This window comes from Triticum dicoccoides, chromosome 2A (assembly GCF_002162155.2).
Source record: "Triticum dicoccoides isolate Atlit2015 ecotype Zavitan chromosome 2A, WEW_v2.0, whole genome shotgun sequence".
Lineage (NCBI taxonomy): Eukaryota > Viridiplantae > Streptophyta > Magnoliopsida > Poales > Poaceae > Triticum > Triticum dicoccoides.
Genome location: NC_041382.1, coordinates 620,398,908 through 620,410,338, shown reverse-complemented (window position 1 = coordinate 620,410,338; position 11,431 = coordinate 620,398,908). Strand labels below are relative to the sequence as shown.

Sequence of the window (11,431 nt, the reverse complement as noted above, 5' to 3'; positions counted from 1 at the left end):
GAAATCGCGATCAGAAAATAACCGCGAAAAACCCGACGAAAAAGAAAAACGACGAACAGATTTTTTTAAACGGCACGGAAAACAAGGCGGCGACGAACCTCGGGCGGCGCGCTGCTCCGGCGAGTCGGCGGCGAGGCGGCGGCGGCGGTGGCGGGCGGCGGCAGGCGGCGGCGGCGGCGGGCGGCGGCTGGCGGCGGCGGCGGCTAGGGTTAGGGTTTCGGGGCTGGGCGGCTGGGCTCTCTCTCGGGCCGGGGCGGCGGCTTATAAAGCCTCGGCCGGCGGTGTCCTGGCCGAGTACGGCCCATAGTCGGTTCCGCGTTTTTTTATAATAATTCCGCTCGGAAGAAAAATAAAAAGAAATACTAAACGGACTCCAAATATCACGAAATAAAATTTCCTGGGTTTCTAAAATCAAGCCTGATAAAGTGAACATTTATCTGGTCCCAAACTACAACTTTGAAAAATGCGCGTTTTTCCTAAATTCAAATAAAAAAATACCGAAAAACTCGGAAATAAATCTTATTTGATTTTTTTTAAATCCTCAATATTTCTATATTTTGGGAAAGTCATTTTATTCCCTCTCTCATATTTTTGTAATAGAACTAATTGATGATAAAATAAATAAAATCAAATGATCCTGTTTACATAATTTGAGAAAACTCAAATATGTAAATAACGAAATCCCCAACTCTCTCCGTGGGTCCTTGAGTTGATTATGATTTTCTAGGATCAAAACCAAAAGCAAAATAAAATATGATATGCATGATGACCTAATGTATAACATTCCAAATTGAAAATTTGGGATGTTACAGAAAATGAAACAAATAATCATAAAAGCTGGACATAATTTCTAAATAAATTATGATATTCCATAATATGCAAGAAAGAGCATCTAATAGTGAAATTTTCTCAAAAAATGAAGTATCTAAGATAGAATCAATTAGTGACATTGGTATTACCCTTAGGGAAGATAGAAAATAGAAAATAAATTAAAACAAATGATTAAAAATCTTGCACACAATTTGTAGAAAAATGCACATTTCTGTAAATGCAAACATAAATATATAATAGTGCACATTTCACAGTTCGATATAATTTAGACATATATTGCATTATACATATGTATATACTAACACACACCCAACATTTACACATATGCATACACATAAAAGAAGACTCAAGATAGAAAAAAAAACAGAAACAAACACACATAAAAAGTAAAAAAAAAGCGCACCCAACATTTACACATAGACATAAAAAATTTGACTCAAGATACAAAAAAATCCCAGAAACAAACACACATAAAAAGAAAAAAGCATGAACCTGTTTTCTTTATATTACTGTCAAATATCAAAAGCATCATAGAATTTGTCTTCGAATTTAAATTAACACGACTCGACAAACACGCCCACTAAAATACTCGGCCGCCTGTCAGACGTCTAATGATTAATACTCACGCTAATTAAGAAAGTTTGCATGCATCGGCAGATCGGCTGCATGCACATGGTAGCGCTCGTCACGTGCATGATGTGGACCGAAGTCGTATTGTTCGCTTTCGTAATGCACTCAACTCTTGTGAGCTCAAGGAGATCCACCTGTAAAATAGAAAGTTTACATGGAGCAATGAGCAACATAATCCCACTATGAGCAAGCTGGATACTTTTTTTTGCAATGAAGATTGGGACATCCATTTTGGCTCCCACATCCTGCACGCGCTGTCGTCCTCGCTCTCCGACCATTGCCCCCTTCTCCTTGCTAGCGATGAGGGACCCTCGAGGCCAAAATCCTTTAAGTTTGAAAATTTCTGGACAAACATGCCAAACTTCAAGAAAGTCGTTGCTGATGCATGGAACGAGAGGGTGAGCCACCATGACCCTTGCCATATTCTTTTCCACAAGTTGAAAACAACTAGTCAGAGATTGAGGTGCTGGAGTAGGAAGCTCTTCTCCCGCCATAAAGTCCAACTCCACATGGCTCTCGAGGTCATCCTGCGCTTGGACATGGCACAAGAAGTTCGGGCCTTGAGCAACGACGAGCAAGATTTAAGGAAACAGCTCAAGCGGAAGGTTGTCGCTCTGGCTGTCCTAGAGAGAGCTAGAAAAAAGCAATCCTCAAGGATAACCTTGCTTAAAGAGGGGGATGCCAATACACGTTTTTTCCATCTACGAATCAATCGGCGGAGACGGAAAAACTTTATCCATCGCCTCCGGCACAACCAAGGGTGGGTTACCAACCATGACGACAAGAAAGCCATTGTCCATGAGCACTTCTCCACGGTCATTCGCAAGGGGCAGGCACGGTCAAAGGATTTCAACTGGGATACCATTCCAACCCAGCCATGTGACCTTACGGATCTGGACCTACCATTCACTGAAGAGGAAACTAAAGCCGCTATTTTCTCCCTACCAAGTGACAAGGCTCCCGGACCGGATGGCTTCACCGGTATTTTTTTCAAGGAATGTTGGGACATCATCAAACAGGATCTGATGGCTGTTGTCAATGGCTTCTCCAACCTGCGCGCCTCCAGCTTCACCTGGCTCAACTCAGCGAACATCGCCCTTATCCCGAAAAAAGACGGCGCCGAGGACATTTCAGATTTCAGACCAATTAGCCTCATTCATGCGGTTGCCAAAATCATCGCCAAAATGATGGCCTCTCGCTTAGCCCCACACATGACCAACCTTGTCTCCAATGCACAGAGTGCTTTCATCAAAAAGAGAAGCATCCACGACAACTTTATGTATGTAAGAAACTTGGCCAGAAGTTTTCACCGCACGAAGTCCCCTACCCTCCTTTTCAAGCTGGATATCAAAAAGGCCTTCGATTCGGTTAGATGGGACTATTTGATGGATTTGCTTCGACACCTGGGCTTCCCAAGTCGCTTTCGTGATTGGGTTTCGACGCTCCTCTCCACAGCCTCCTCCCGTGTGCTACTTAACGGCATCCCCGGCGACCCGATCAGACATGGACAAGGCCTTCGGCAAGGGGACCCGCTCTCGCCGCTCCTCTTTGTCCTTGCTATTGACCCCCTACACCACATACTTGCCGCAGCCACGGCCCAAGGAAGCTTGCATCCTCTCAGAGGAAGACCGATCCGTGCGTCCTTGTACGCCGATGATGCTGCCATCTTCGTTGCACCCATTAAAAGTGATATTCAATTCTTGGCGTCGACATTGGCCTCTTTTGGGGAGGTCACTGGCTTGGTCACCAATTGTGCAAAGAGTCTCGTTGCGCCTATTCGCTGCGAGGGCATCGACCTTCAGGATGTTCTACATGACTTTCCAGCAGTTCGCTCCGGTTTCCCAGTGCGATATTTGGGGCTGCCCCTCTCAGTGAGAAGACTCAAAAGGATACATTTCCAATATTTAGAGGACAAGGTCGCCGGCAAGCTCCCGCCATGGGTGGCCAAACACGTGGCCACCCCTGTTCGTATTGTCCTCGTCAAGGCGGTGCTTACGGCCATTGCAATCTACCATCTGACGCCCCTTGATTTACCGGTGGAGGTGAGGAAGAAGATTGACAGTTTGAGACGCGCATATCTGTGGGCAGGTTGTGACAAGGTCACGGGAGGAAAATGCAAAGTTAATTGGGAACTTGTGTGTAAGCCACGAATTTATGGTGGGCTAGGAGTGCTCAACCTCGAGAAATTTGCAACCGCCTTGCGTCTTCGGTGGCTTTGGTATGAATGGGCAGACCCTCCTAAGCTTTGGCTAGGCACTGGAACACCATGTACTGACAAGGACAGAGACATTTTTGCGGCTGCCACCAGGGTTCGCATCGGAGACGGTTGCATTGCGAGCTTCTGGAACTCCCCTTGGCTGGATGGAATCAGGCCGAAAGACATTGCACCCGCTCTCTACGACATCTCTAAGAAAAAGACGTGCACAGTCCAAAAGGCACTCCTGAACAATTTCTGGGTCAGCCAAATAAACACCCAGCATGGCCTATCCTTGGGGCACATCCAGGAGTTCGCCCTTCTTTGGGAAAGGGTGTCTGGGATCAACCTGGTTGCGGATGTCCGTGATACTATCATATGGAAGCTCACTACAAGTGGTGAGTATTCCGCTTCTTCGACCTACATGGCGCAGTTTGAGGGCCATCTCAGGAGCAACATGAACATGTCCGTTTGGAAAGCCTGGGCTCCTCCCAAGTGCAAGTTTTTTGCTTGGCTCGTCATCCAAAATCGTGTTTGGACCGCGGACGGGCTGCAGCGTCGGGGCTGGCCCAATTGTGGGCTTTGCCCTTTATGCAAGCAAGTTGCTGAATCTGCATCACACCTCCTATTCCAATGCAGATTTTCCCAACGTGTTTGGGCTAATGTGGCTTCATGGATCGGCATAAACAGTGCTGTAGTTGCAGGCTGGCGTCACGAAATTTCTGTAAAGGAATGGTGGTTCAAGACTATCCTAGATAGGGGCCCCCTGAGGAAGGCTCTGGCCTCCATGCTCATGCTTGTTTCCTGGGAACTCTGGAATGAGCGCAATGCAAGAGTTTTAGGAATGTCGCTACCACGGTGACCATGATCACTGCTAGGATAAAGGAGGAGGCTCGTATTTGGGCGCTTGCAGGCGCTAGGCACCTCTGTAATGTAATGCCGCGAGAGTAGACTTCTTTCCCCCGCCTGGCGGGTTCCTGTTAAAACTTCTATCTTAATCAATGAAAATGGCAAATCTTTTGCCTTGCTTCAAAAAAAAAAGAAGTGGTGGGAAAAAAGGACTGATCCTAAATTGTTTTTCAAGCGACTGAAGAGTAGCTAAAGTGAAGAAAAAACACTGCATGCGTCTCCATACGAGGGGCTCCTCTTCGCACGAACCTCGAAGCTTCGGAACCGTACAATAATACTATACCTATGAAAGGTGCTACGTAGGCCTACTTAACCTTCCATAAAATTCCCTTCTCCCCCTGATTTTAACCGGTGTGGGCCCCAGCTGCTAATCCTGGCCCAATTAACAAATCCCACATCAGCTTTTACGTAAGATCTGAACGTAAGCTTACGTATGTCTAGCATTGCTCGGAACCGTATATCTCCAGATGCGATTGCTCCCACACAGCCACACGCGTCCCCTCCCACTGACCACCTGTCCCCTCCGCCTCCAGCGTCGCCGCCTACTGCCTAGCGCTGCAAAGAGCAACCCCCAACTCCAGCCGCTCCTCACTAGCTTGCGGAAGAGTGCAGCTCGCCGCGAACTCGGGGATCACCACTCAGACAGAGGAGAAAGTCAGCCTCTTGGAGACCTGGACCATGCTGCCAACTCGTTTCCCTAGCCGCGGTGCCGTCAACGCCGCGGGGCTGGAGACCCTGCTGCCGGCAGCTTCCCGCGCCGTGCTCTCGGAGTTCATAGCCACCGCCGTGTTCGTCTTCGCCGCCGAAGGCTCCGTCTACGGCCTCTGTACGTGAACCTGCTAGCACTCTCTCGTATACATGATCATCTCGCGGTGCTGTGTGTGAAGAATTTTGTTTGGTTTGTATGGCAGGGAAGATGTACAAGGACACGGGCACGCTGGGCGGCCTGCTCGTGGTGGCGGTGGCGCACGCGCTCGCTCTGGCCGCGGCGGTGGCGCTGGCGAGCGGCGCCTCGGGCGGGCACGTCAACCCGGCCGTCACGTTCGGCGTGCTCGTCGGCAGGCGCATCTCCTTCGCGCGCGCCGTGCTCTACTGGGCGGCGCAGCTTCTCGGCGCCGTGCTCGCCGCCGCTCTCCTCAGGATCATCTCCGGCGGCGTGGTAATTAAGCTGTTCTCTTCTCAACAAGCGCTTTTTTTTTCCTGCACTGCAGTTGCCTTCGATTAAGTTGTTTCTAGTTCAAGTACATTTGTCTGAAAAAGTCACCACGGTCACAAGTTCAATTAGCTCAGCGCCTATTGTTACTGTTGCACAAATTGAGCCAGTTTCAGAGCCATCAGGTATTCAGATCGCAGAGCTAGAAACATTTACTCAGCATGGCACCGTTGCTCGGCTACGTTTTGGATGTTCTTGAGCCTACCAACAAATTCAAACAAGCGGTTGCGTATTTCCTCTCGGCGAGAGTTATCTGCACATACATATATATACACGTCATCATGTCCGCCACGTCTCATTTCTATGTGTCTTGTCCTGCAGCGCCCCATGGGGTTCACGCTCGGCCACGGCATCCACGAGCGGCACGCCCTCCTGCTCGAGGTCGTCATGACGTTCGGGCTCATGTACACCGTGTACGCCACCGCCGTCGACCGGAACCGCGGCGGCAACGTCGGCGCCATCGCGCCCATCGCCATCGGCTTCGTCCTGGGCGCCAACATCCTCGCAGGCGGCCCGTTCGACGGAGCCGCGATGAACCCGGCGCGGGCGTTCGGCCCGGCACTCGTCGGCTGGAGCTGGCGCCACCACTGGGTCTACTGGGTCGGCCCGCTGATCGGTGCCGGGCTGGCCGGCGCGCTGTACGAGTTTGTCATGGCCGAGCAACCCGAGGAGCCGGCAGCTGCGGTCAGGCGTGAGCTGCCCGTGCCCGCCGAGGATTACTGAGCGGCATGCGTCGTGCATCTACTGTAACTAATTAGCACCTGCATGCAAGCATACTATGTTGGATGCAGTACATATTACGGAAACGGAAATAAATTCAAATAAAGAAGAGAGAAGGAGTCAGAGTCTGATCCCAAACCGGTTAGAGCATCTCCAACAGGCGCGCCAAACTAGCGCCGCTCCGCAAAATCCCCCGTTTTAACGCGCGCAACCGGAATAATTGCTCCAGCGGGCGCGCGAAAACAACGCGCGCGGCATACGTAGTCCAGCACACGGGCCGAAACGCAATCGCGCGCCGCATATTTGCTGCGCCCACTTCCGCGCGCTCGCTCGCACCTCCCACCCCATCCATACGTGTCGCGCGCGCGGCTGGAGCGGCACGCGCGCTGCATTTTAGCGCGGTTGCTGAAGCCAGCGCTGCCCGCCGCGCCAAACCAGATGATGGACGCATGCTATAACTGTTTTTTGCGCGCGGCGCGTTCGACGCATGTTGGAGATGCTCGTAAGGGTACTTCGTGTTCGAGTCCAGCACCGTGCGGGCAATAAGTAGGAGTAGTCTAGATACCAAGCCTCGACTAGCGCGCCGGACGCAATGTCTTGGTCTGAGCTCCCAGAGGACCTCGGCGACTCGATCCTCCGACGCCTCCGCCGCCACGATGATCGCGTCTGCTTCGGCGCCGTCTGCCGGCAGTGGCGCTCCTGCGCACGGCGGAACAGCCCTCCGTCGCAGTTCCCGTGGCTCGCCTTACCGGACCAGACCTTTTACAGATTGCCCGACCCGGCTTTCCGGCCGCTGCCGCTCCGTCTTGACTTCCATCGCCAGGTACGGCATGCCCAGAGCTCCTGCGGCGAGTGGCTCGTCTACGAGCGCATCGACGGCGCCTACACGTTGGTGAGCCCTTTCTCCGTGGCCACCACCATGCTGCTCCCTCGGCTGTCCGCAGGACCGACCTTGTCGGGGCCGTCCGTCAGGAAGCTGGTCGTGTGCTCGCCCAACCTTGTCGTTGCGGTCGTTGGTGAGGAAGGGATTCACAAGCTGGCCTTGTGCCGGCCAGGAGCGGCGTCCTGGGTGGTGATCGCGCACGACCAGCTGAGGCGAGTTCAAGACATGATCTTCTATCAAGGCAAGCTCTACATCCTCCACCAGGACAAAGGCCGACTCCTCTCCGTCTCCGTCGGCGAGGACAGGGACACCGGCGAGCCGACCGTGACCCGGGTCGACAGACTTATGGAGGTCGGCTACACCAAGCCACCGCTGCAATACCTCCTGGAATCTGACGGCAGGCTGCTGCTGATCCGCAGAGAGGATCCTAACATAAACCCGTTCCCATTCTTGGGCGACGGTGGAGGGCACTTCCACTTCGTAGGCGCGGGCTTGGAGAAGGCGACGGAGTTCACGGTGTTCGCGGCGGACTTGGCGGGATCACGGTGGACGGAGGTGAGCGGCGTCGGGGAAGACCGGGTGCTGTTCGCCGGGCAATGGTGCTCCCGAGCTGTACGCGTCCCGGACCAGTGCAAGGAGTACATCGCGGGGGACCGTATCTTCTTCGTGGATGTTCATGCCGCCCGCGGCTACGCCGACCCGTGCTTCCGGAAGAAGGTCTGGTTTTATTGCAGCGTCCACGACATGGGGGAGCCGCGGTCTCGAACGTATCTGAGGACCAAGGTGCGGCCGGTGAAAGGGTTTCCCGTTGCGTGGCTGTTCCCTCGTTCGGAGCCAGGCATGAACGGCTAGCCTGCACACGGTCATGCTATGCAAAAACTATTTGTTTTTTTAGCGAATGCAAAAAGTATTTGTTATGCTAATGGTTGGATGGGATGATTAGGGTATGTACAGTGGTTGATAAACCTATTTTTTACAGTCTTGCTAAGTCTTAGTCGACCGAGACTTAGTTATGTCTCAGTTGGTGCTATATCCGTGAAATCATACCGTGAGATTTGTGCAATTTTTTTCTTTCTTACATGGTATTCATTTGATTGAGACTTGGTTACATACCTAACCATATTTTTTAATGTAAAATACACATCATCTAGAGAAAAATAAATAAACATGCTTTTTCTAACCAGCCGTGCTATGCTCATTTCGTGATAAAGAAAACCATTCAAGTTCAGATTGAATGTCATCACATCTACATGAATAAGGGTTTCCCTTCAGGGAAATACCCAATGGTTCCTGGTACATATGTACCCTATATGGGGAATTTTTTTAACGATTAAACAAAAAGTCAAAATAGTTAAGAAACTATTTTTAGAATAAACTTGACTTACTTGCGCACTAGTATGTAAATTAAAAAAAGAAACTACGTTGACTTCACAGCGAAAAAGACAAAAATTATTAGCTATTATAAGTCACTATTCATGCTATTTTGACTGAAAATTTGTCTTTTTTGAAAATAAGTCTAAGAGGAATTTTATTTTTTAAAAACTTTTCTTACTAGTACAATGGAAGGTCAAGTTTTTTTTCAAAAATATTTTTAGGAATTTTTGACTTTTTGTTGAATTACTAATTTTTTTTCCATATAGGGTACATATGTACCCAGGAACCAAACGATTCCCCTCCTTTCCCTTCACCTTTCGGCAGGAGACAAAATCATTCAAATCCAGATTCATTCCTCTGCCCTAGATACTTGCTCCCCTCTACAAGCAGAAGCAACAGTGCTCCTCCTTGTAGCCAATGCAACTGAACTCCTTCAGGTCAATGAACCCACTTTTCTGATTGAACCTGACTCTTTACTAAGGTTACGACGGTTAGGGATGTGGCTCCAGACCTAATTCATCGGTCCATTAGGAAGTCTCTAGCAGATTACTTCAAAATCACTAAAGACCTTCATCCTCAGGTGTATCACATCTCTAGAGAAACAAATGACAAATCTCACAATGTTGCTCATCATGTTCTAAATAATTATGCAAAACCTGCTTTTAGAGATATATGGCATGCCTTTGTAATCTCCTTGCTTTCTCTGCAAACTTCTGGGGTTTTGTACTCCATGTTGTAAACTATATTTGAGCTAAATGAATTTGGTGCCTTGGGCGCCTTTTAGTGTTAAAACGCTATGAGTGAGCCAGAGACATGTAAAATCTTAGTACAAAGATCCAAATGTCTAGTACTCCCTTTGTTTCAAAGTAATTGAAGTTCTAGGTTGTCTTAAGTCAAACTTGTTTAAGTTTGACCAGGTCTAGAAAAAAATACACCCAGAAAACTAAAGTACTCCCATGAGATTCTTATAAAATGTATTCTCCTACCACATGTATTTGGTATTGTTGACCTTAGCATACTTTTCTATAAAGGTTGGCCAACTTAAACAATTTTGACTTAGGACAAATCTAGGATTTCAAATATTTTAAAACGCAAAAAGTATAGCCAATCTCTTTTCAAATTTAGAACTCTAGACTATTTTTTGAGTAGATGACCAAATTTTATAATCAAGTAAAACATAATGCATCAGATTATACAAGGAGATCTTAGAACAACTTCTGAACTTTTCTGTTTCTTGAGAATAGAACAATTCTTGAACTTTTTTCAAGGAACAACTGATGACTAAGTAGACAATTTTTTTCCTTTGAGGGGACTAAGCAGACATGTGCTCCACAGTTCGATGCCCGTCTAGATAGGCTGGGCCAATATGTAGGCCTGGCGACTGTCGTACAGCACGACCCTTTTTCATAAGGCCCACGCACGCAGACCGTGTGTAATAATTCACTCCACACGGTCCGGCCCTGGAGGAAACACCTACAACCTCCACCTCGGGCGCCTCTATGTCTTTGCTTCACGCGAGATAGAGGGAAGCCTCGCCTGAAGGGAGGCGCGAGATGGGCTGACCTAGGCGCACAGGAGGCCACAAATCTCGGTTTTACTTCCACATTTTTTATTTTATGCTTCATTTTTTACTTCTGTTTATACTTCCAAATATTCTAAATGAATATAATACAGAAAACACTTTACATAAAAACATTTTAAAAATGTTGAGCAAGCATTTAAAAAAATGTTAAATGTGTATAGTGAAGGTGTTTCTCATGTATACAAAAAAATGTGTATAGAAAAATTGGATCATGTATTTAAAAAATGGTAATCAAGCATTTGAAAAAAAAGTTAAACAAGTAATCGAAAACTGTTAATGAAGTATTTTTAAAATATTTAATATGTATAGAAAAAGTATTGACCATGTTTTAAAAACATATGTTAATCTTGCATTTAAAAGATGTTAACCGAGCATTTGATATATAATAAATGTGTATAAAAATATATTGACTATGTATTAAAAATGTTAATCTTATACCTTAAATATGTAATCAAGCATTTGAAAATGTTAATATGTATACAAAATTTTTTGACTATGTATTAAAATGTTAATATTTTATTTAAAAATGTTAATCAAATATTTGAAAATGTTTATAAAAAAATTGACCGTGTAAGCAAATATGTAAAATTTGTATTAAAAAATATTAAACATGTAATAGAAAAATGTTCTTGATGTATACGAAAAATGTAAAATGAAATCCAAAAGAAACAAAGAAACACAAAAAAACCAATGAAAACATAAAAAAGAAACAAAGAAACATGAAAAATCCAATGAAAACCCTAATAAGAAACAATGGAAACCAAAGAAAAAATAAAACAAAAAAACCGAAGAAACAAGTGCAAAAGAATGAAAAATAGTGAAAACCAAAAAACAAAGAAAAAAATGAGAAAAAAGAATACAATGAAAACCATGAAAGAAACAAACAGAAATCAAAGAAACTCGAAAGGAAAAACAAGAAATTCAAAATTGTAACGATAAAAAGACAGGGAAGAAATAAGAAAACAAAAAAAAATTCCGAATGAACACGTAAGCAAAGAGATCGACCAACGAAGAAGGAGCGAGTAACACTCTGTTGGGCCGGCTCATACGCCTGCGCGCTGCTAGTCTCGCTATAAGCGAGACATAGCATTCGCG

At 46.9% G+C, this 11,431-nt stretch overlaps 1 protein-coding gene across 1 annotated transcript; it reads left to right on the top strand.

Annotated features, from left to right (window-relative positions):
* The first annotated feature begins 5,070 nt into the window (after positions 1-5,070).
* Positions 5,071-6,635, top strand: LOC119359712 (probable aquaporin TIP3-2). The gene is made up of 3 exons (XM_037625816.1): positions 5,071-5,390; positions 5,476-5,723; positions 6,099-6,635. The coding sequence occupies exons 1-3, from the start codon at positions 5,243-5,245 to the stop codon at positions 6,498-6,500; spliced, it is 798 nt and encodes a 265-aa protein (XP_037481713.1). The 5' UTR covers positions 5,071-5,242; the 3' UTR covers positions 6,501-6,635.
* Positions 6,636-11,431: the final 4,796 nt, after the last annotated feature.

Bases quoted from the DNA above. Each gene is read 5' to 3' on its own strand.
- LOC119359712 (XM_037625816.1), top strand. From the start codon at position 5,243: ATGCTGCCAACTCGTTTCCCTAGCCGCGGTGCCGTCAACGCCGCGGGG. The intron at 5,391-5,475 runs GTACGTGAACCT...TTTGTATGGCAG, and splicing joins AGGCTCCGTCTACGGCCTCT to GGAAGATGTACAAGGACACG. The intron at 5,724-6,098 runs GTAATTAAGCTG...CTTGTCCTGCAG, and splicing joins GGATCATCTCCGGCGGCGTG to CGCCCCATGGGGTTCACGCT.